This window comes from Manis javanica, chromosome 3, assembly GCF_040802235.1.
Source record: "Manis javanica isolate MJ-LG chromosome 3, MJ_LKY, whole genome shotgun sequence".
Taxonomy (NCBI): Eukaryota; Metazoa; Chordata; class Mammalia; order Pholidota; family Manidae; genus Manis; species Manis javanica.
The window spans coordinates 34,137,942-34,164,067 of NC_133158.1; the positions used below are offsets into that span (position 1 = coordinate 34,137,942).

Here is a 26,126-nt window from a genome sequence, read left to right on the forward strand (position 1 = left end):
TCAGACTTCTCGACAGAAACCCTACAGGCCAGAAGAGAATGGCATGATATACTTAATGCAATGAAACAGAAGGGCCTTGAACCAAGGATACTGTATCCAGCACGACTATCATTTAAATATGATGGCGGGATTAAACAATTCCCAGACAAGCAAAAGCTGAGGGAATTTGCTTCCCACAAACCACTTCTACAGGGCATCCTACAGCGACTGCTCTAGATGGGAGCACTCCTAAAAAGAACACAGAACAAAACACACAACATATGAAGAATGGAGGAGGAGGAATAAGAAGGGAGAGAAGAAAAGAATCTCCAGACAGTGTATATAACAGCTCAATAAGTGAGCTAAGTTAGGCAGTAAGATACTAAAGAAGCTAACCTTGAACCTTTGGTAACCATGAATCTAAAGCCTGCAATTGCAATAAGTACATATCTTTCAATAATCACCCTAAATGTAAATGGACTGAATGCACCAGTCAAAAGACACAGAGTAAAAGAATGGATAAAAAAGCAAGACCCATCTACATGCTGCTTACAAGAGACTCACCTCAAACCCAAAGACATGTACAGATTAAAAGTCAAGGGATGGAAAAACATATTTCAGGCAAACAACAGTGAGAAGAAAGCAGGGGTTGCAGTACTAATATCAGACAAAAGAGACTTCATACAAGGAAAGTAACAAGACATAAAGAAGGACACTACATAATGATAAAGGGCTCAGTCCAACAAGAGGATATAACGATTCTAAACATATATGCATCCAATACAGGAGCACCAGCATATGTGAAGCAAATACTAACAGAACTAAAGAGGGAAATAGACTGCAATGCATTCATTTTAGGAGACTTCAACACACCACTCACCCCAAAGGATAGATCCACCGGGCAGAAAATAAGTAAGGATACACAGGCACTGAACAACACACTAGAACAGATGGACCTAATAGACATCTATAGAACTCTACATCCAAAAGCAATAGGATATACATTCTTCTCAAGTGCACAAGGAACATTCTCCAGAATAGACCACATACTAGCTCACAAAAAGAGCCTCAGTAAACTCCAAAATATTGAAATTCTACCAACCAATTTTTCAGACCACAAAGGTATAAAAGTAGAAATAAATTCTACAAAGAAAACAAAAAGGCTCACAAACACATGGAGGCTTAACAACATGCTACTAAATAATCAATGGATCAATGAACAAATCAAAATAGAGATCAAGGAATATATAGAAACAAATGACAACAACAACACAAAGCCCCAATTTCTGTGGGACACAGCGAAAGCAGTCTTAAGAGGAAAGTATATAGCAATCCAGGCACACTTGAAGAAGGAAGAACAATCCCAAATGAAAAGTCTAACATCACAATTATCAAAACTGGAAAAAGAAGAACAAATGAGGCCTAAAGTCAGCAGAAGGAGGGACATAATAAAGACCAGAGAAGAAATAAACAAAATTGAGAAGAATAAAACAATAGCAAAAATCAACGAAACCAAGAGCTGGTTCTTTGAGAAAATAAACAAAATAGATAAGCCTCTAGCCCAACTTACTAAGAGAAAAAGAGAATCAACACAAATCAACATAATCAGAAATGAGAATGGAAAAATCATGACAGACTCCACAGAAATACAAAGAATTATTAAAGACTACTATGAAAACCTATATGACAACAAGCTGGAAAACCTAGAAGAAATGGACAACTTCCTAGAAAAATACAACCTCCCAAGACTGACCAAGGAAGAAACACAAAAGTTAAACAAACCAATTACGAGCAAAGAAATTGAAACGGTAATCAAAAAACTACCCAAGAACAAAACCCCGGGGCCGGACGGATTTACCTCGGAATTTTATAAGACACACAGAGAAGACATAATACCCATTCTCCTTAAAGTGTTCCAAAAAATAGAAGAAGAGGGAATACTCCCAAACTCATTCTATGAAGCCAACATCACCCTAATACCAAAACCAGGCAAAGACCCCACCAAAAAAGAAAATTACAGACCAATATCCCTGATGAATGTAGATGCAAAAATACTCAATAAAATATTAGCAAACAGAATTCAACAGTATATCAAAAGGATCATACACCATGACCAAGTGGGATTCATCCCAGGGATGCATGGATGGTATAACATTCGAAAATTCATCATCATCATCAACCACATCAACAAAAAGAAAGACAAAAACCACATGATCATCTCCATAGATGCTGAAAAAGCATTTGACAAAATTCAACATCCATTCATGATAAAAACTCTCAGCAAAATGGGAATAGAGGGCAAGTACCTCAACATAATAAAGGCCATATATGATAAACCCACAGCCAGCATTATACTGAACAGCGAGAAGCTGAAAGCATTTCCTCTGAGATCGGGAACAAGACAGGGATGCCCACTCTCCCCACTGTTATTTAACATAGTACTGGAGGTCCTAGCCACGGCAATCAGACAAAACAAAGAAATACAAGGAATCCAGATTGGTAAAGAAGTTAAACTGTCACTATTTGCAGATGATATGATACTGTACATAAAAAACCCTAAAGACTCCACTCCAAAACTACTAGAACTGATATCAGAATACAGCAAAGTTGCAGGATACAAAATTAACACACAGAAATCTGTAGCTTTCCTATACACTAACAATGAATCAATAGAAAGAGAAATCAGGAAAACAATTCCATTCACCATTGCATCAAAAAGAATAAAATACCTAGGAATAAACCTAACCAAAGAAGTGAAAGACTTATACTCTGAAAACTACAAGTCACTCTTAAGAGAAATTAAAGGGGACACTAATAAATGGAAACTCATCCCATGCTCATGGCTAGGAAGAATTAATATCGTCAAAATGGCCATCCTGCCCAAAGCAATATACAGAGTTGATGCAATCCCTCTCAAATTACCAGCAACATTCTTCAATGAATTGGAACAAATAATTCAAAAATTCATATGGAAACACCAAAGACCCCGAATAGCCAAAGCAATCTTGAAAAAGAAGAATAAAGTAGGGGGGATCTCACTCCCCAACGTCAAGTTCTACTACAAAGCCATAGTAATCAAGACAATTTGGTACTGGCACAAGAACAGAGCCACAGACCAGTGGAACAGATTAGAGACTCCAGAAATTAACCCAAACATATATGGTCAATTAATATTTGATAAAGGAGCCATGGACATACAATGGCAAAATGACAGTCTCTTCAACAGATGGTGCTGGCAAAACTGGACACCTACATGTAGGAGAATGAAACTGGACCATTGTCTAACCCCATATACAAAGGTAAACTCAAAATGGATCAAAGACCTGAATGTAAGTCATGAAACTATTAAACTCTTGGAAAAAAACATAGGCAAAAACCTCGTAGACATAAACATGAGTGACCTCTTCTTGAACATATCTCCCTGGGCAAGGAAAACAACAGCAAAAATGAGCAAGTGGGACTACATTAAGCTAAAAAGTTTCTGTACAGCGAAAGACACCATCAATAGAACAAAAAGGAACCCTACAGTATGGGAGAATATATTTGAAAATGACACATCCGATAAAGGCTTGACGTCCAGAATATATAAAGAGCTCACACGCCTCAACAAACAAAAAACAAATAACCCAATTAAAAAATGGGCAGTGGAACTGAACAGACAGTTCTCTAAAAAAGAAATGCAGATGGCCAAGAGACACATGAAAAGATGCTCCACATCACTAATTATCAGAGAAATGCAAATTAAAACTACAATGAGGTATCACCTCACACCAGTAAGGATAGCTGCCATCCAAAAGACAAACAACAACAAATGTTGGCGAGGCTGTGGAGAAAGGGGAACCCTCCTACACTGCTGGTGGGAATGTAAATTAGTTCAGCCATTGTGGAAAGCAGTATGGAGGTTCATCAAAATGCTCAAAACAGACCTACCATTTGACCCAGGAATTCCACTCCTAGGAATTTACCCTAAGAACGCAGCAATCAAGTTTGAGAAAGACAGATGCACCCCTATGTTTATCGCAGCACTATTTACAATAGCCAAGAATTGGAAGCAACCTAAATGTCCATCGGTAGATGAATGGATAAAGAAGATGTGGTACATATACACAATGGAATACTACGCAGCCATAAGAAGTGGAAAAATCCAACCATTTGCAGCAACATGGATGGAGCTGGAGAGTATTATGCTCAGTGAAATAAGCGAAGCGGAGAAAGAGAAATACCAAATGATTTCACTCATCTGAGGAGTATAAGAACAAAGGAAAAACTGAAGGAACAAAACAGCAGCGGAATTACAGAACCCAAAAATGGACTAACAGGTACCAAAGGGAAAGGAACTGGGGAGGATGGGTGGGCAGGGAGGGATAAGGGGGGGAAGAATAAGGGGGGTATTAAGATCAGCATGCATGGGGGGGAGGGAGAAAGGGAGGGAGGGCTGTACAACACAGAGAGGACAAGTAGTGATTCTACAACATTTTGCTAAGCTCATGGACAGTAACCGTAACGTGGTTGTTAGGGGGGACCTGATATAGGGGAGAGCATAGTAAACATAGTATTCTTCATGTAAGTGTAGATTAAAGATTAAAAAAAAAAAAGAAAGAAAGAAAGAAAGAAAGAAAAGGGGGATTACTCCTTGATAGGATAAAACTATTGGTAAATCAAAGATCAACGCATGCTTTAAGTATCCTTAATGTTGATCACTTGAAGGGTGTCAGATGATCAGCTATGGAGGTACTCTTTTCTGATAATATTCCTTTCTCTTAATAAAAAAAATAAATAAATAAAAAATAAAGCAGTTCCTGTGTGCTGACTTCCAATGAGTTCTGCACAGTGGTATAGAGGGCATGTCAAAGTGTGGGCAAAGGGTCTGTTTGTTTCTATGCAGAAGATCAAAGCCTAGCTTGGCTACCCAGAAAATGAACTAAGATATGATATGAGGAGGAGCTTCCGGCATCAGCACTCTCTGGAGGACTTGTGCCGGGGGATGATCATCAAAAAGCCTCCACAGGGATCTGGGCGATGCTGCGGTTGTGGCTGCATCCACCCCACTGTTTCCTGGACTTGCCATTGGAATGAGGAGGGAGATGTCTAGGCTGGCATGTGCATACAGTGAGACAACGAATTTGACCGGATCTGTACTGTTGGAACTCAACCAGGAGGTGGGAGGGGTGCAAGTTGTAGCACTCCAAAATCTTACGACTATAGACTATCTACGGTTAAAAGAACATATGGGATGTGAACAGATCCCAGAAATGGGCTGCTTTAATTTGTGTGATTTCTCTCAGACTGTTCAAGTACAGTTGGACAATATCCATCATATCATAGACAAATTTTCACAAATGCCTAGGGTGCCTACATGGTTTTCTTGGCTTCACTGGAGATGGATGGTAATTATAGATTTGCTTTGTTTATGTCACCGTATTCCTATTATGTTAATATGTGTGTGCTAATTAGTTAGTAGTTTAATACCTATACATACTTAAGGTACTCTACAAGAAGATATGTTAAAGAAATAATCAATCCTCCCATGTTTCCTTCCATATGCTACCTCTATAGTTTTTCTTCTTCCTTCCTAATTACAACCCTTAAATAGAATTCGTGCCTCATATCGAATTTACCGAGTATCATAATTCCTCCAGGTGGTAAAGATACCTCGAGTCAAGTGCTGGGCATAGAAGCCACAGGGCATAAATCTGCAAAGAAGTAAAAAGCTAACCTTTTCAAACAATATGGCTTCTCTCTCACTTACCAACTTTACATTTTCCTGTATGGCCCCGGAAGATGACTGGTTAGCCAGAGACGGGTAAGATTCCTCAAGGGAGGAACAACCTAAGACAGGCACAGTCGCAGGGGGGCCATCAGGTGAGAAATTGGGGATCAACAGAGGTGAGGCTCAGAACCTCACCCCCCCTGCTTTGAGAGAAATCTTCTGCATCCGTGGATGTTTTGCTGCCCTTGTCTAGCCTGGATTAATACTTAGTCCATAGGCACACACCTGATCATCTACATTTGCCCTCTTACAGCACTAAACTATGTTTTCTACCTTTATCTTGCATCTACCTACCACTTCAGCATTTTATTAAAAATAAAAATAATAATAATAATAAAGGGAGAAATGTGGGATCAACATATAAATCAAGTATAAAAATCAAACGAATATTCATATTTGACCTGATTGTTTATAGTACATAATGCGTGATCAAAACCGAAAGTTTCTGTGATGAATGCCCTTGTACTGTTCACCATGTAAGAATTTATTCACTATGTAAGAATTCGTTCACCATGTAAGAACTTGTTCGTTATGCTTCAGAAGATTGGAGACTGACGAGAATTGGGCTTGAGATGGATTAATGATTGTGCATTGAGCATTGACCCCCGTATACAGAATTCTGTTGTTGTTGACAACCGTTTGATCGATGTATATGAGAGATGCCCTCTCAAAAAAAATATATATATGAGCTGTGTCATAATGCATGAGTAAAACCAAAAGTTTCTGTGATGACTGCCCTTGTACTGTTCACCATGTAACTTATTCACTATGTAAGAATTTGTTCTCCATGTAAGAACTTGTTCGCTATGCTTTAGAAGATTGGAGACTGATGAAAATTAGGCTTGGGGTGGATTAATGATTGTGCATTGAGCATTGACTCCCCTATACAGAATTTTATTGTTGTTAACAACCATTTGATCAATAAATATGAGAGATGCCCTCTCAAAAAAAAAAAGTACACACTTCCAATTGTAAAATAAATAAGTAAACGGGATGTAATGTATAGCATAAGGAATATAGTCAAAATATTGTAACATCTTTGTATGGTGATAGCGGGTAGCTGGAATTATCATGTATATAAATGTTGAATCACTGTGTTGTACACCTGAAACTAATGTAATACTGTGTGTCAACTACGCTTCAATAAAAAATAATTTTTAAAAAAAAGATGGTAAGGGAATACTATGAATAATTCTATGCATATAAATTCAATAACTAAAATAAAATGGGTCAATTCCTTTAAACACACAAGCTACCAAAATTCACTCAAAAAAAAAAAAAAGAAAACCAGATTATCTGAATAGGTAATTCAGTCTGTTTTTAAAAGTTTTCCAAGAAAATAAACTCCAGGCAAAATGGTTTTACTGGCAAATTCTATATATACATTAAAAAGAAATCAACCCAAAATAGAAAAGGAAGGAATACATCCCAACTTATCTAATTAGGCCAACAATTACCCTGATAAAACTAGGCAAAAATTTACAATAAAGAAAACTATAAACCAATAACCCTCATGACATAGATTTGAAAATTCTCAACAAACTGAATCCAGCAACAGAGAAGAACAATACCATGTGACTAAATGGAGTTTATCCTACAAATACGAGGCTGGTTCAACATTTGAAGTCAATGTAACTCACCATACTAAAAAAAATGGAGAGTCCAGGAAAAAAAATACATATAGGGCCAATGGATTTTTTACAAACGTGTGAAGGCAACTTAATAGAGAAAAGGGTATCTTTCTAAAAACTGTTGCTAGAACAAATGGATATCCATATGCAAAACAAATAAACTTCAACCCATACTTTGTACCTTATATAAAAACTAACTCAAAATGGATCATTGGCCTCAACATAAAACTATAAAACTTTTAGAAGAAAATATTTGTGATATTGGGTTAGGCCAGGGTTTCTCAATTAGCACTACTGACATTTTAGACTGTATAATTCTTTCTTGCGGGAGCATGTGGCAGGGGCAGGGGTTGTTTTGTGTATGTTTAGCAGCATCTCTGACTTCTACCCACTAGACAGCAGTAGCGCCCTCACCCCAGTCATAACAATTAAAAAAATGTCTCCAAACACTGCCATTGTCCCCTGGGGATCAAAAATCATCTCTGGTTAAGAACCACTGGGTTAAGCAAAGAGTTTTTAGACACGACACCAAAAGCATTACCCAGAAAAGAAAAAATATATATATATATAAATTGGACTGCATCAAAGTAAACTTTGCTCTGAGCAAAAAAACAAAACAAAACACTGTCAAGAGAATGAAAAATAAAGCCACAGACTACAAGAAAATATTTCAAGTTACATTTCTGATAAAGACCTTATATCTAAATAAAGAATTCTTTTAATTCAAAATAAATACAAATAAATCAGTTTCAATATGTGCAAAAGATTTGAGGAGACCCTTCACCAAAGAAAATCTTTGAATGGTAAATAAGCCTATGAAAGATGCTCATTAGTTATTAGAGACCATTAGTTATTAATGAAAAATTAAAGTGAAAATGAAAAATCACTACACATACATTGCAATGAAGTTTTTTTAAATCTGCTTTTAAAATACCAATTACTGACAAAGATTTGGAGCAACTGGAACCCTCGTACATTGCTGACAGGAATGTATAATGTTACAGCCACTAGGGAAGATAGTTTGGCAATTTCTTATAAAGTTAATAAGCATATATTTACACACAACCCAGCAATCCAACTCTAAAGTATTTACCGAAGTGAAATAAAAGCCTGTGTGCACATACAAACCTGTTCTTGAGTATTTTAGCAGTTTATTCATAATCACCATAACTGAAAAACAATCCAAATGTCTTTTGCTTAGATGAATGGAAAAATACATATTGGCCCATCCAAGCCATGTAATTTATTGCAGAGAAGAGTTAACTAGAGGTCCTGAGGCTGCTGTCTTTTACAGGGGCCGGCTTCCAAGGTTGGCTCTTGGCTGGTGTCTAGGAACTGGGCACTTGAACCATTTCTTACAAACAACCAGACTGTGTAAACAATTGATTTATGCTGAACATCTGCTTTCTCCCAGTCTGGAACTTTGATATTTGCTAGGCAGAAAATGCCTATGTGATCAGCACACAAAAAGAACTTTGGGCTCTGAGTCTCTAATGGGCATCTCTGGGCAGAAACACTGCACATGTTAGAGCAGTTTTCACTGCTAGAGAAAGGAGCATGCTTGGTGTGTCCCCTCACAGGAGGAAGGGAGCATAAAGAAGTCTGTGTCTGGATTTCTCCAGATTCTACCCACGTCTTGCCGTTGCTGATCCTATCCCGTATTCCTTTCACTGATGCATGAGTTCAACTATATGCTGAACCCATGAGCTCTAGGAAATCTTAGACTGTGGAAGTAGCGTTAGGGATCCTGAAACAGAATACCACTCGGCAATAAAAAGAAATGAATTACTGTACTGATACACGCAACAACATGGATGAATCTTGTGTGCATTATGCTAAGTGAAAGAAGCTAGTCTCAAAAGTCTATATGCAGTATAATTTCATTTATATGACATTCTAGAAAATATAAAACTGTACCTACAAAGGACAGACCAGTGGTTGTGAGGCATTAAGGAAGAGGGAAGAGTCTGACTACAAGGGGGTAGCATGAGGGAATTTGGTATTTTTTTTGTTGGGGGCAGTGATCAAACTGTTCTGCACTGTGGGTATGGTGGTGGTTAGACAACTCCATGCATATGTCAAAACTTAGAGACTTTTATATCAAAAATAATAAAGTTTAGTACAAGTAAATTAAAAGTAAATTTGAGATATAATCAACTGTCTTTCTATAACCAGCAACAGGAAGATTACATTAAAAACAGTGTTTAACAACAAAAACTTTTAAATACCCTAGAACAAATCTAATGAAAGACATAAAATACCTCTATGCTGAAAACTATAAAATATTATAGAGAAATTACAGAAGACATAAATAAATAGATACACCATGTTCATGGATTAAAATACTCCAATATAACAAAGATGTTAACAATGCAGTTGAAATTCCAGGATTGTTATTTAACTGACAGGATGATTCTAAAATTATATAGAAATGTAAAGGGCAAAGAACAGCAAAACAATTTAAAAGAAAGAAGTTTGAGTACTTACTCTGCTGTATATCATTACTTACCATAAAGCTGTAGTAATTAAGACAGTTTGGTATTTTTAAGACTGAACAAATAGGAAGAAAAATAGGGAGTCCAGAAAATGTACCTTGATTTATAGTTATGAAGTCCCTTGATTTGTGATAAGAGTTTGCACCAAAGAGCTGTGGGAAAATTACAATCTTTTCAACAGATGATGCTGGGTCAGTTAGGTATTTATCTGGAAATATTAATATTTGGCTCCTACTTCGCATCACCTACACAGAAATCATTTCCATGTAGAGGATAGACAGAAATGTAAAAGTTAAAGCAAAAAAGTGACTAGAGGCAACTCTGGGGACTATCATGTTGTTTGAGTCTGGAAAGTTCTTAAAAAGGATATAAAAAGCTATTTATAAAGAAAAAGATTGAAAAATGGACATAAAATTTATCAACTTCCATTCATCTATAGACACTGTTACCAGAGTAAAAGTAGGATCATTTGCAACATATATAACTGACAAAAGTCTTGTATCCACAGTATATAAAAATCTCCAAAACATAAATGAAGAAAAGACAACCAACCAGTAGAAAATGGCCAAGAGAATGGAACAAAAGAGAATACCCAAAATGGTCAATGAACAATTGAAAAGGTACTTAACCTCTGAAGTCACCAGGGAAATTCAAGTGGAAAACCATTTCATTATTACAGAATGGCTGTAATTAAAATGACTAACAGTATCAAGTATTGGTGATGATGTGGAGCAACTGGAACTCTCACAAGCTTGCTGGTGGGAGTGGGACTTGACATCACTATTTTGGAAAATGGACAGTCTCTACCAGAAGCAGAACACAGACATACTCTATAAAAGCAATTCCACATCCAGGCATATAGCAACCAGGAATGAGGACATATGCTAACAGCAGCACAGTCTGTCATTAATAAAACTATATAAACAACCCAAATATCCATCAACATTAGAATATATAATTTTTACTGTATTCATAAAATAGACCATTATATAGCAATGAAAATGAGCAAACTGCTGCTACATACAACATGGATAAATTTCACAATTATAATGTGCAAAAGAGGCCAGGCACCAAAGAATATATACTGAATAGTTCCATTTAAATAAAGTTTAAGAAGAAACTAATCTATTACCCTAGAAACCCTCCCTTTGGAGAGGAGGGATTAGAAGGGACAAGAGGTAACACTTTTAAGGAGCTAGTAATGTTCTATCTCTTGATTTGGTTATAGGGTATGTTAACTTTGTGATATGCAAGGGGCTGTACACCTATGATTTCATTTTTCTATATTTTATATATATATATATATATGTTAAAATATAAAAAACATGTATTTTGTCTGTTAAATTTAAAACAAAAATCAGATGCTGTCACTTCCTGCCTTAAAGTCATGGAATGGTACAATACTAATGAGGTTACTCAAGCTGGCTCCTGCCTACCCCTCTATTCTCAGTTTACATCACCCTCCTTCTTTACCCCAGCCCCATGCTGGTCATCTTACCTTCCCTCATATGTAACCAAACCTGTTCTTGTCTCGGGGTCTTTGTACTTGCTACCTCTGTCTGATGTTCCCTCCACATCCTTCTCTGGGGCTGCATACTTCCCATTCTTGGGAAGGGCCTTCCCTGCCTCACCTAACTAACATGGCACATTCACTCCATTTCCCAATCACTCTCCACCCTCAGGGTCAGTCACTGTTTTCTGTAAAGGGCCAGATAGTAAACATTCTAGTCCTTGCAGGCCAGAGGGTCTTGGTTACAATTATTCAACACTTCTATTCTACAGAGAAAGTAGCTATAGACAATATGTAAATGAGCAGGTATGGCCATGTTCCAATAAAAACTTACTTATGGATCCTAACATTTGAATTTTATATCATTTCACAATCTCTGCTCTATCCCATTACCCCAATTTTTTCCCTAATGAGTCCATTCATTCATGTTTACCTTCTATCTTTTCCCACCTATAAAATTTTAGCTCCAAAGGGGAGGGGCCTCATCTGTTTTGTTCACCGCTGTGTATCCACCACCCATCACAGTGCCTGACACATGGAAGCCGGAAGAAATGAACGCTCATGCTCACCTGGATGTGACTGAGGCTTTGGCTTGGATCATGGTCTTCTTCCGAGTGGGGCTCACAGGGGCAGACCTTGGCTCTTCTTTCAAAGAGTTTCCCACTGAGGATTCCGGTCGGGCTGACTGAGATCGTAATAAAGGGGCTTCTCCAGGGTGTAAACTTAGCTTAGTGCTCCACTCAATATGGAACCCAGATTTTACCCTGGTTCGATCGACTTCTCGCTGTTCCTTAAGCGGATACTTTAATGTGAACAGGCCTGTTAACAGAAGACATTGCTGTGACTCCCTCGTGGCTTGGCCTTGCCCGCCCTTCAACTCACTCCCTCTCCCCTCCACTCTTGCAGATTCTCCTGCCAGGCTGCCTCCCTTCCGTCATATGGCACAGTGCTCCAACCCTACTATGGTTAGTGGATCAGTTAATGCAGGCTGAATGTTAAGAACACATCAATCTCATTTCTCTTTATTCATCAAGACGCAGCTTAGATCCGTCTTCCCCAAGGAAACTGTGTTTCATTAAGCTTGGCGTCCTCCATTGCACTTGATATAGAGGCTGGGTCCACAAGGCATCCATGCTGTTCCTTTCCCTAAGAACGCTATTCCCTGTGTTTCCTTCCAGATTTAAGTCATTTCCATTGACTTCTTTGTTGTCCGTATTTGTATTCTTGTTTTGCTTTCCCTACCAGACCGGATAACATCTGAGGCCAGGGACCTCTCATTCCTTATTCACTTACCAAACATTTATTGAATGCTGGCTGTGGACATAACAAAACAGGGTTCCCTTCCTCTGGGAACTCGTACTGGGGGTGCAGGAGGATGGGCAAACAAATATTCACAATGCTAGGTAATAAGATAATTAGTATTCAAGTGCTATGGGAGCCCAGAGGAGAATGTGGCCCATTTTGCTGGGGAAATCAGGAAAGGCTTCCCAGTGGAGGGGCACAGTTGAACTGAGTCCTTAGGTATAAGGATAAACTCCCGGGGAGAACACAGCCCCTGTGCCCAGATGGGGGGTAACACGGAATGGGGGTCAATGTGCCTTTGGCCCTAAGCCCATCAGCAGTGAGGAGGAGAGCACAGGCGTAGGAGGGGTCCCAAGGTCACACAGGAAGGCCCTGGGGGAGTTCCGTGACCTAACAGGGACAGCCTGGTGTGGTGGCAGCTTCCTTCTCTTCTAGTGACATCTTCCACGACAAGGAGAGAGGAATGTAGGCTGCAAACGGAGAATGGATGATACGGGAGATGGAGCTGAAAGGTGATGAGATGTGGTGGTGGGGACAGAGATACAGAAACATGATGAGAGGCCCAGAAAAATAAAGACAACCGCATGGGGACATCAAACACACGGGAGAGCACTCAGGACTGAAGGTGGGGACATCACCATTATTAGCTGTGTGGCCACAGGCAAGTTCCTTCAGCAGCCTGAGCCTAGTCATCCATCTACAAATGGGGAAACCACCCTGCCATGTCTACCTCCCTGTGGTGGGGAGGAGCTGTCCTTGGAGGCAAACTTGCAGGTGACCCAGGATTTGGGGAGCCATCAGATAGGCTGTCACCTACCCTTATGCCCCTTACCTGCTGCCAGCAAGACAGAATTCACGAACAGGGACACCGTCTTTCGAAACCGCTTCTTGATCTCTGCGAGGGCTCGGCTCATCTTAGACACCTTGTCGTCCAAGTTGCCGATCCTGTGGGCCAGCTGGGGAGAGGCCAGGTGGAGAGCGCTGCTGCCTGCCCCACCAGAAGCCGTCTGCCTGGCCCAGTGACAACTAGGCTTTGCTCAGGCTTGTAGGGTGTGCTGTCCCCTCTGCCTGGGACACACCTCTCTCCCCCTCAGCCCAGTGAATTCCTGCACACTGGCCCAACCTGACTCAAACATCACTGGATGTTTTTAGAGGGTTTTCCCTGATGCTCTTGGGCAAAATTCTTCCTTCCTCAGACCCCATCATGCTCTCTATGCAGTCTGAAGCCGAAAGTCAGCCTTTTATCAAGTAACTGGATCCTGTCTCCCCCACTGGACCGTAAGCTCCTAGAGGACACGCCTGAGTCTTGGTCTCCTTTGTGTCTGAGTGCCTGTCATGCAGAAGGTGCTCAATTACTGCCTGTTGCATTGTGAACAACTAGATGGACAAAGGCCTCCCTGGAGCCTTTGCTCCCTGTCCCCCACTGAATGCATGCCCAGGACCCCCTTCTTACCTCCAGCATCCAAAGCATCTCAGCTGAGAAACTGCCCTTGGCCAAGGTTACATAGATTGACTGGTCCCTGGAGGGCACAAAGACTAGTCCCGCCTCAACTTGGGGTTACCCTGATGGGCCAGTCCGGCTCTGGGGCTCCCTGTGGGATGGCAAGGTCTTTGCTGGGGCTGCCCTGCAGTTCAGCCTCTTCCTCTGCCAGAGCACCTCAATGGCACCACAGAACAAGGCTCAGACCTCAGAGTCAATGGAGGTCAGGGTCTGATTTTTTTCTCCAGGAAGCCTTGCCAGTTCACCCAGCAGCAGTTCCCTCCATACTAAACTTGCATGTCGGCCCTGTCCTTCCTGCCCTGGGTCCTGGCCATTTTTTACTTTCTTTATCCCTGAGCTTGGTCAGCCCCTTGAAGGCAGGACCCATGCTTTCTACCACTCCTACTTAAAACAGAGAAGGTGTGAAACAAGGTTTTCTTCCGTGGAACTGAAGCCTTGGGTAGAGAGTGTGGGGCAGACTGTGGACAGATTTCCTGAAGAATGACAATGTCAGCCCACGTGTCCTTCTTTATTTTGCAGACAGGGCTTCTGGAAAGGATGCCCGATTTTATAGCAAAGCTTCAACCATCCTTCTGATTGTGAGCTACAGCTACTGCTTTTGGGCTAATTTTATTTATTTATTTGTAATTTATACCCAGACTGCCTCCAAAAAGGATTTGAGGCAGCACTCTGGCTAATAAAGCATTTAAATTGAGATACTGCCTCGCTTCCAAAGCACTGTCTTGATAGAAATATTTAGTGAGGAGCCTGGCCACAGGGCTGTAAAAGCTGGGATTGCCATTCTGCCTGTCGCTCTGATGGGTGGCTCCTCCCAGGGTGATGGGTGTCTGGGGAAGCCATTTAACAAGCTTCCCAGTGACAGGGACTTTGAGGCAGAAAGCGACTGTACCCCTTAGCTTTTCTAGACTGCTGTGAATTTTGTTGATGAATGATAACCAGCCCCAAACACATACACAGAGGACAGAGTTAAACAGATTGTAGAAGTCCCAGAATGGGAGGGTATAAAAGCTGTGCTGGTCCTTACATCACTATACAGATTGGAAACTGAGGCCCAAGATGAGAAGGGACTGGCCCAAGGCCCTATGGCGTCTTCCTAGCCTAGCTAGACCTGCCCCACACTCAAGTTTTCTTGGGGACTCTGCAGCTCTTATGGTCCAAGTTCTAAGATGAGCCAATTTCTGAACTTGGGATTTCATGTAAAAAAATTCTGAGATGCTTAACCTGGCAGATAAAGTCAATACTTAGAAATCCTGTTACCTACAACAAATCTGATATTTCTTCCTTTGCTGTTGTTTGTCTAGTTAAGAGAGCTATAATATATAATAACACCTCCCTGAATTTGAAACAGAAGGGGTTACAACCTTGATGCTTTCTAGGCAAGTCAGACTTCTCATCAACATCAGCAGCTATTGACTAGAATGCAGCACTGTTCGCAGAAGCTATTTTAATGTACTAGTCTGCTTATCTATACACTAGATTCCCCAATACAGTTATGCTTTTTGAGTTATGATGTCCTTTTAAATAACTTTTCAGCTTTCTACTACACTGTCAAACTGCCTCTGTGAGCTTCCCTTATAGAGACACCACCTTCTAGACTGAAATGGTGCAGTAGGAATATAATACAAGCCACATGTGTAGTTTAAAATGTTCCTGTAGCCATATTAAAAACATTGTTAGATGGTGAAATGACTTCTAGTAACATATTTATCTAGGCCAATATATAAAAAATATGATTATTTCAACATAGAATCAAAATAAATCATTAATGAGAAATTTCACATTTTCTTTCATACTAAGTCTTTGCAATGCAGTGTGTATTTCCCTCATGTCCAAACCCCATTTGGACTTGTCGCTGCAAGGACTCTATAGCCATTTGTGACTGGCGGCTGTCACACTGGACAAAAGAGCTCTGGACTTCTAGTTTTAGCTTGCTAAGGCTGAATTCAGGGGGAAAAAAGTCAGACCTCAATTACCGAGTGGCTTTCCTAGACCTAGAGGGCATGTTTGGACATAGATTGATGTCTTTTGGCCACTCATGGGGTCTTTAACTACTTATGTTCTCAGCTGTGATCCAAACTTCAGGAGTTACCAGAAAAGAGGTTATCAGCAAAATGAAGCATTCTGTGATTTTTAGGGAAAGAAGGGTTCTCTAATATCTGTTGCCTTTGATAAGAAAAGTAAATTAAAAGTTTTTACACAATCTAAAAAAATTTTCAAGAAATAGGGACATGTGACCTCAGACATCATGTACTTAATCACTAACAATGAGTTTGAGAGTAATAGCACGGAACCAAACTGACAGGACGGGCACATGCATAAACACAATCGCCACCTCAGATGGACTCAAAATCCTGGGGTAATCTCCCTCCTTGAACGAACAAGTAAGTGCAAGTCATGGGCACCTGCATCTCCTGGGGAATCCTGTGAAACACCTTTAACAAGCATTCTCTCTCCTGGGACCCCACAGCTCCCCCTGTGCCCTGCTCTCTGGCACACTATACTGATCTGGCTGGATCACAACTGCTACTGATGTTTCTGTCCCTCCCATTAGGCAGGAAATATTCCAGAGACTAGAGAGAGACTTCTTCCATTTCTACATCCTCAGTAGCCAACCTGATACACTGCAGGTGCTAATAGATGTTTATTTAATGAATTAATTAAGTTGAAATGCTGCTGAAATGAAAAATGCAAGGGAGAAAACAGGTGCAACACTTTCTTCCAGGAGAAACACAGGTGTTCTCTGTGTCTTATTAAAAAAACATGGGTGCCTAACATCCCCTGACTGCTGTGTCCACATGCAAAGTGGGGACATTGGGCTGGCTGCTCCTTCATGGACTCTGTCAGCTCTGTGAGTCCACGAGCCTCTGGCAGGCAGCAGCTAATGCGCCCGCAGCCCAAGAGCCTTGATCAGTCCCAGACAGGAACACAGAGGGTGCACTGCCCTTTGGATGACCGTGTAACTGATCATCCAAACCGGGACACCTTTGGGAGTGAAAGGGGTGCTATTAATAAATCCTCCAGGCTGACAGGTATAAACTGGGACTGGCCCCAGGAAAACTGGGAGGTGTGGTCCTCCTACTCCAAGGAGCCTTCCCAGTGAGCCAATCCCAGGGAAGTGTCCTGTGTGCAATGCAAGTGGCCTGCTCCATCAGTGAGCCCTCAGTTATCCCAGGCTCATGGTGTCTGTCTACTGTTCTCTTCTAGACTACAAACTCCTCAGGGATAGGGGACTGCGTCCCCCTCACCCTCTCCATCTCTCTCCATGATGCTGACTTGGGACCAGGCACACAGTAGGATCAATAAAGACCCAGTAAATGGAAGAACTGGGTTTCCAGTCTGGCACTTTTCTCACCCTTTCAGCAAATATTTACTAAGTGCTTGATTTGAAGCAGGTCTTGTGCTGGGCCCTGGGGGAACAGACATTGGTAGGGAATTCCCAATTTGGTGGAGAAGACTGGCTTGTAAATAAAGGAATGCTAGAATAGCGGTGAGTCACAGATGGTCAAGCGGAGGGAGAGGCACACTCCCATTGCAGGGAGAGGGGGTGGTGGAGAGAGTCAACACATTCGTAGCTATTCTCTGGTATTATCTTTCCCTCTTCTGCTAACAACACTGTGGTTTTCCTGCCTCATTCTTTGCCCAGACAGTATATGCGGGGCTGACTGTGACCCCTGGCTCCCAGGAAGAACATGGCACTCAAGCCTGGCCCAGGAAAGCAACATGCACTCCTGGCCATAGGGAACATTTCCGGCACAGGCAGCCACTAAAGCCAGTGGTGGCCCTTCTGCTGGACCACATGGAAGGAGAAGCCTTCCTCCTCCTGGGGAGGCCAAAGCTGCGTGAATAGTGAGCCCAGAGATGCCACCATAAGGAGAGAAACTCCCTGAGAATAAAGCCAAAGAGGAAAGCAGAGTCAAGAGATGGGAGGATCTGATGGAATCACTTGAGGGCCAGGACCCCGCCATGTCTGAAACTGCCGACTGATAGACTTTTCAGTTTCCTAGTCAGTACAGGATCTTTTCTGTCATCAGCTAGTTTGAACTGGATTCCATCAAACTGAGACTCCTGACAGACATTTTAGAGATGGAGGAACTAAGGCCAGACGGTGAAGGAGAAGGAGTCCCTCAGCAGAGAAAGAGGTAGGGCCTTGCGCGGGCTGTGCGTGGTGGTGGGCACGGCGATGCAGCGGGCAGCCCCCGTCAAGAAGACCTGGGCCCGGCCTCCCCTGCCTTACCCGTTTACCATGTGCTGCCCCGTGGGGACAGTTGCTGGCTGAGACGGTGAGCGTTACTGTCTCGCCCAGGGAGGTGAAGGTGGCCGTGATGAAGTCCTGCCCCAGGACCGTCAGCTTCATTTGCTCATTCACCTGAAGATGGAGAAACCAATGCTCAGCGGCTCGCGCTTCTTTTGTCCCCTGGACCCCACCCCTTCCTGACCCACCACAAGCACAAAACCCCTCTTGCTTGGAGCAGAGTGAAACTGAAGCTCTTTCCAGTTCCAGTTCATTTAGATTTCATGAAAGAGATAAAATAATTCCAGTCTCTTTGGGGAATTAGCAGAAAAGTAATTTTTTACCCCTTTTTACCCCTTTTCTTTCCTTTCCAACCCAAGCTTGAAATCAACTGAGAATGAGACAGAGTCAACAGGTGAATCAGCTTTGGTTCTGGTAGAGCTGGACGGGGTGCAACCTGGGTCAGAAGCCAGCACTCCCTGAGTCAGACAATTGTCCACCCAGGCACCAGGTCTGGCCATGAGCCTGCCCTACAGCATGCAGAGCTGCCCTGGAAGCAAACCACGTGGCAGGGGGCACCAGAATGCACCCCTCTGCAGGGGGGTGGGCAAGCGGCAAAAGGGAACCTAGCAGGGGCTGACCCGCACATGCTCAGTTCACTCCTTTACAGTCACCAAAACATGTTGCTACTCTTCCTCCGAGGAGAAGCCAAAGGAGCCAGCCTTTTGCATCACTCCAAAAGGGTGAGATTTCCTGTGTCACAGTCCCTGAGACTGGAGAAGGCAGGCTGCCATACAGCAACTCACTCCTCACTGACAACTCTGTGGTTGAGGTGAGCCTCAGTTCTGCCTCCTGTTAGCAAGCCCCTGAGCCTCTCTGAAGCTCAAATTCTTTAATAGGAAATAGCTAAATGGCCAGAATTAGGTTCAAATGAGATAAAGATGATGGAAGTGGCTTCCTAAGCCACAAAGACCCACACCACACATAAGCAGACACTGGCAGGGCAACTCACACATATGAGCCCTGGACACTTCACATCCAGGGAGTTATTTATGCACATGGCCCTACCCAAGGATCTAGGGGTCTACAGCCCTATAATGCTGTGTGGTGATGCTTCCTTCCATCTTTAATGTCCCCGACCTACACATACCCCAGAACTCCTTGGAACTAAGAAAACATTCTCTATTTCCCCCTTTCCATTTCCTTCTACTATTCCACTCAGTCTACACTCTGTTTCCTCACCACTGAGTCCCTTCCTTATACTCTGTAAGGTGGATGCTAGTGCCCTCCAGCACCCTGAAAACATCTAATCTATGACTGTCTTCTTGCCAAGTCTTTTGACATTATCGAACTTGTCAATCATTCTCCCTGAAGATAAAACCCTACCCTCTGCTGTCCTCCTTCAGAAGGTAGCACAGAGCTGCAGTTGAGAATTCACACCTTACAGAGGGACAGGGTTCAAATTTCAGTATCACCACTCACCAATTGGGCAATTATAGGATGTTTAGCTTCTCTGAGCTGGGGGACAACAGGATCCTCCTTCTAGGGCACGAGCAGATTTCATGCACAGGGCTTAGCACATTATAGCTGTTTTTTATTATCCCTGTTGCCTGGGTAGTTTCTCTTCCTCTCCCCAAAGGCCCAGATACAGGTACTATACAAACTCAGTCACTGCTCATCTCCTGAGGAGCTCATGAGCCCGCCCAGTCACATATATCCGCCTCCTGGAACTCTCACCGCAGGTGAGGATTATGTCACAACAGCCCAGAGAGATATGGCCACTGAGTCCAATCAGCTCAACCACACTGATCTCTGACCCTCTCAGAAACTTCTCTGTTTCCACCCAGACCAGTCATCCCCACTGTGAAGTCATCTGTAATTCCCTCCCCCTCTCATTTATCCTCTAGAGCCCATGCCTGAGTGCCACTGAATTATTTTATTCAAGTGGCCCCTTTAAAAAATATTGCTACCACCCTTCATCATGTCAGGTCTGACTGGTAACTCCCTAACTAGTCTTTCTACCAGCCCATCCACTGATCTTGCCCTCTCTAGTTACCTTCCACACAAATGTTGGACCAAGCATCCAGCCCTCCGCTTAAACACTAACCAACTGGTTACACTTCCGATACAGTCAATGGCTAACCCTCCAACAGAACTTGAAAAAAAAAATACCAAAAAGAACTACCCAAGGCTCTGAAGAATAAACAAAAGCAGGAAGATTTTGAAGAATCAAAACTTAAAAGAAAGAACCACTATGGATGAGCCTCCATTTTACAGCTTGAGCATGAAGGCAGACCAGCCACAGCCAGACAACACCATCTTTCTGACCCGAAGAACCAAAGGACAGAACCTGGGACAACTACTGTCACAGAAAAGCAAGGAGAGAATTCCAGAAGGGACAAAGCCAGAGCCCCAAGTTCTTTGAGTAAACTGTCCACATCTCTGGCTAATCCTCAAACCATGCATGAGCAGGGCATTGTCAAGACAGCTCACTGCTAGGGAAACAAAAACCTGAGCTGGGATTTGAGCTGCTGCCCACTACAGGTGAGACATAGTTTGTGGTCTGAGTCTAACCAGGTTCATTGCCGGTTCAAACAAAAATATCAACAGTCTTCAGAGAAATACATCAGAATTCAGAGACTCCACAATACAATATTCACAATGTCAGCAATTCAAAATTACTCAATATGTGAAGAACCAGTGAAGTGAGCCAATCCTGTCTGGGATGCCCAGATGTTGAGATTATCAGACAAGGTCTTTAAAGCTGTTAATTAATTTAACTATACTCAATGAAGTAAAGAAAATTGTAATGACTTAAAGAAATAGGAAATCTCAACAGAGAGAGAGAAAATATTTTTAAAGAGAATGGAAATTCCAAAAATAAAAATGCATTATTTGAAATTTAAAAAATTCACAGGTTAGCATAACAGCAGAATGGAGAAGAATGGAGATGACAGAATAAAGTCAGCAAATTTGGAGACAGATCCACCGAAATTATCCAATCTGAGAAGAGAAGATATTTGAACAAAAAAGAACAGAGCCTTGGTGACCCTGGAACAATATTAAAAGCTCTAAAATACATGTAAGTGGATTATCAGAAGAAGAAGAGAGAGACTGGAGCACAAGTTTTTTCCCTAAAATAATGGCAGAAGACTTCCCAAATTTGGTCAAAGGCATGAATTTAGATTCAAGAAACTCAGCAAACCTCCAACAAAATAAATATGAAGACAATCACACCCAGACACATCATAGTCAAACTCAGAAAACCAAAGAATAGATGAAATCTTGAAAGCAACTAGAGCAAATGAACAATGATTCACTAAATAGGTGAGTAACTCATCATAAACTATGGAGGACACAGTGGAACAGAATCTTTAAAAAGATGGAAGGAAAAGAACCATCAACCCAGAATCCCATATCCAGCAAAAATGTCCTTTCATAAAGACATTTTTCACATGAAAGAAAACAGAGAATTTGTTGCCAAGAGATGTGCACTTCAAGAAATGCTAAAGGAAGTTCTTCAAGGCTAAAGAGAAATGATACCAGAGGAAAACTTGGATTTTCAGAGAGGAATGAAGAACGCTAGAAAAGGCAAATACCTGGTAAAAAGAAACTGGCTGCTGAAGCCTCCAACAGCAAGCAAACTCCTCAGCCTGACATCCAACAACCTCTCACCTCCATCCCACAACATATGCATCTCTTGCTCCCCTTTCTTTTACAAGAAGCACTTGTGAACTTTTCAAGCTGCCACGTGAGCTCCAACTCCAAGCCTTCACACATGCTGCCCCCTCTATCCAGAATGCCCTCCCTTCCATCTTCTATCTACATGAATAATGCACACACTCATGTTACAACTCAAGGGCCACCTTGCCTTCCAGGCCACGTCTGACTGCACCAGCCCCTACTGTGCATTTCTGTGTGGTAATTCTCCAGGGTAGAGAGCAATGAACTGAAATACACTACTGAAAATCTTAAATGATGCCAAAGCACCTTCCCCACTATATTTCATTTAGTTCTCACAAAAGCAGTGTGAGACAGGAGGGCAGTCTGATGGCCCTGTGTTATAATTGTGGATTGAAGGATATTTAGAAGCAATGTGGAGGATGAACAGGAAGGGCACAAGACAAAAGGTTGGGGCAGTGAGCCTGAACCCTGCCATGCACCCCAAGAGTGCTTCTGCATAGCCCTTACCTTGGGGGCCTTAACCTCAAACCACCTTGAGTGGACTCCATGTTCTGTGACCGTTCCCTGAATCCCAACACTATGAGCTTGTCCCGTTCTCATGACCCTTATCCTTCTCTACCCTGTAGTTTTACTATGCCTTACTTATCTTTCTATCCCCTAGATCAGTAATTGTCAATCAGGGATGATTTTGTCTCCTAGGGAACATCTGGCAATGTCTGAAGATATTTTTGGTTGTCACAACTCGGTGGAGGGAGATACTACTGGCATCCAGCAGAATGCTGTTAAATATCCTACAACTCACAGTTGATATAAACAATTATCCACCCCAAAATGTGAGGAGTACCAAGGATGAGAAACCCTGTCTTAGATAAAGGGACAAGTATACTTAATTACATTATTAATAAATTAAATTTATCATTATTAATATTAGTAATTCAACATTAATTTGTCACTTAATAAGTCTTTGATGAATGCCTGCCTGAACACCCAAATGAATGGGGAAAAATAGTTTATGTCTATCAGCCACCTTTGACTTTCAGATTTTATTTCACAGATAAAACCTGGGCAGACCAATATAGAATTGCTAACTTTTCTTATTACCACATACAGGCACTGGAAATAAAATTATCAACTACTCTAATGGTTACTTTGTAATATAAAGGACATCTTAGCCATCAAAATGTAATAACAGAAATAAGATAGGAAAGATATTACCAAGATATTTCAGTACAGCAGCCAGTAGTTACTGCAGGCTGGTTAAAAGTTACTTCAGCCAGCACTGGCCCACTACTCACCACCTGGAAACCTCTGATCGTGACTACAACCTCCTTGAGGGCAGGGCACCTGCCTTACAGGGAACTCTCTGGCTCTTCATTCTGGGCAGCCTGGGGAAGGCGGCAGAGGCCACCCCACCTGTGCTGTCCACACCTACCTTATATTCCAGGGACACCAAAGTCTCCGTCTTGGAAGTCCAGCTCCACTTGTGGACTACAAAGCCCTTGTAGTCATTGGTAGTCCCACCTTCCTCATCCAAGATCAGGACGTACGGGCACCTAGGAGATATGGAGATGAGGAGCTGCTGCCAGGCCCTTAAGGAAGCCCTCATCACTACATGCTATAGGCAGGCAAGGCTCGAGATTGTCCCAGGCTGGAGGAGTCACGAAGTTGCAGAGGCAGCCGCACTTCCCCCACCTCGTATGGTCTGACGCCCCTTCACCTGTTGATGCGGCTGGGGAGACTGTCAAGAAGGATGGGTCTGAGGGAGATGATTGAGGCTCAGGCCAAACCCAAGAGGGAAAGAAATTGAATGTGTGCTTGTTTCCCAGGATCCTGAGCATACAAGGGGGGCACCAAAATGGGAACTGGGACATTTATAACATGACAGTTCAGTCATTCCTTCCCAGAATAGTTCTTTATGAAAGGCTAAATAAAATCAACTTTTGGTTGACAAGAATATGTGCTTCTCTTAAAGGATGCCAACGAAGGGGCGCCCATGGTCTCTCCACTCTCTCCTGGTATGAAACAGTAAAGAATTCTTCCATCAATCCAGCCAACAATGAAGATTTCAGTGCTCTGGGGATACAAGTGGAGAAGAACCTGAGGTGTGGCTCATTCCATTTGCTGTGATGTGGATCCAGTAAGTGAGCACCAGTCCCCAAAGTGCCTGCATCTCTCCAGAACCTACCTCAGCCCTGCCTCACTGCTTTCATAGACCTCTGGACACTGATGGCCCCTCCTTTTCCCAAGGACTACTTCCGTTCCCCCCTTCGCTACCCCAGAGATACTTCCATGGGGACAGGATTCCCCCAACTTACTCACCGGGCCTTCATGTTGTAGTGAACACAGCCCTGGCCTTCTGCATTGAACAGAGCCAGAAAGGAGAAGCTGGGTGTGTCACTGAAGAGGCAAGTGATGGCTCTCCCTTTGCAGCACGTGGGGATCTGACACATGGCGATGTTTCCAGAAGGATAGCTGGCAGAAATGGTCAAGTAGAACTAACAGAAAACCCTCCAGGTTCTCTCAGGTGCCCTGTGGCAAGTAAGTCTACATGTTAAAGTGTTAGCTATTTGGTACATCATTCCTAGTCTTCAAAGACCCCCCCGAACTTTGCATAAGTAACAACTAAATGACCATGCCCTAGGTGCTTTCCTGTATCTTCTTTCCATTCCTCACAACCACCCTGTGTGTATAATACTATCTCCATCTCACCAATGAGTAGGTTTTCCCTGTGTCTGAGGGGTTTTTGCAGAATGTGGGCCTTTTGATGCTAAAACCAGGAAAGTCCCAAGCAAACCAAGATGGGTTGTCTACCCTACAGATAAGGAACACAAGGTGAGAGAAATTGTCTCCTCCAAATCACACCACAAGGATGTGGCAGAGCCAGTGTGTGAACTCTGAAACCAGTGACACTTTTAATGCTGTCAGGAGGCCTCCCCTTCTGAGCAATCTGGAAGAATGGGTAGTGTCTCCCTGATCATTTCCTAGTAAAGAAATCAAAAAAATAAATAAAAAACCACTGCTCCTGACTAAGGGGGACATGGTATAGACAGCTACTACCCTGCATGCAGGAATTTGTTACACCCCAGACAGAATTTCGGTGACTGACACTGGGGTCAGCCTCTTGATCCTTTCCCACCAATGGAGAAAAAGAAGGAATTAACAAATATGAATGATAAAAAGTAACCAAACAGAAATTCTGGAGTTGAATAGTACAATAATTGAAATGAAAAAATCACCTGGTGGGTTTAGCAGCACACTGGAGCAGTAGAAGAAAGAATTAGTGAATTTGAAAATAGATCAGTTGAAATTATCTAGTCTGAGGAGCAGAAAGAAAATAGAATGAAGAAAAATAATAACAAAGCCTAAGTGACCTATGGGAGGCCATCAAGCACACCAACATATACATAATAGGAGTCCAGAAGGAAACGACAGAAAGAAGGGGGCAGAAAGAATATTTGAAGAAATAATGGTCAAAACTCCCCAAATGTGATTGCATACACAAATCTACACACTCAAGAAACTTAACACATTCCAAGTAGAATACATTCAAAGACAGCCATACTGAAACACATTATCAAACTGCCAAAAGACAAAGAGAGAATCTCAAAAATGGCGAAAGAAAAGTGACTCATCATATCCAAGGGATCCTTAATAAGATCAATGCCAATTTCTCATCAGAAACCATGGAGTCCAGTAGGCAATAGGATGAAATAGTTAAATAGTTAAAAAGCTGTCAACCAAGAATTCTATGTGGAACAATTATTAAGATTTTCCAGATAAACAAAAGGTGAGGGAGTTTACCACTAATAGATCTTCCCTGCAAGAAAAGCTAAAGGAAGTCCTTCAGGCTGAAATGAAAGGATACTAGATGCCATACAAAAAAGAAACTTAATGCCATACAAAAAAGAAAAAAAATACCAGTAAAGGTTAACTATATAAGTAAATATAAAAGCCAGTATTATTGTATTTGTGGTTTCTAATTCCTCTTTTTTGCCCATGAGTTGAAAGAAAAATGCATACAAC

The 26,126-nt window shown here is 42.0% G+C and overlaps 1 protein-coding gene across 2 annotated transcripts in view; it reads right to left on the reverse strand.

The window, feature by feature from the left end:
• Nucleotides 1-26,126, reverse strand: part of C3H3orf20 (chromosome 3 C3orf20 homolog) — a 98,735-nt gene that overhangs the window by 36,522 nt on the left and 36,087 nt on the right. For both annotated transcript variants that reach the window (XM_073231084.1, XM_037024033.2), the window contains 5 exons: nt 24,423-24,575; nt 23,536-23,656; nt 18,423-18,554; nt 13,520-13,643; nt 11,955-12,204 (listed from right to left, as the gene is read on the reverse strand). In XM_073231084.1, the coding sequence (XP_073087185.1) occupies nt 11,955-12,204; nt 13,520-13,643; nt 18,423-18,554; nt 23,536-23,656; nt 24,423-24,575 (780 nt within the window). The remainder of the gene's footprint in view (nt 1-11,954; nt 12,205-13,519; nt 13,644-18,422; nt 18,555-23,535; nt 23,657-24,422; nt 24,576-26,126) is intronic.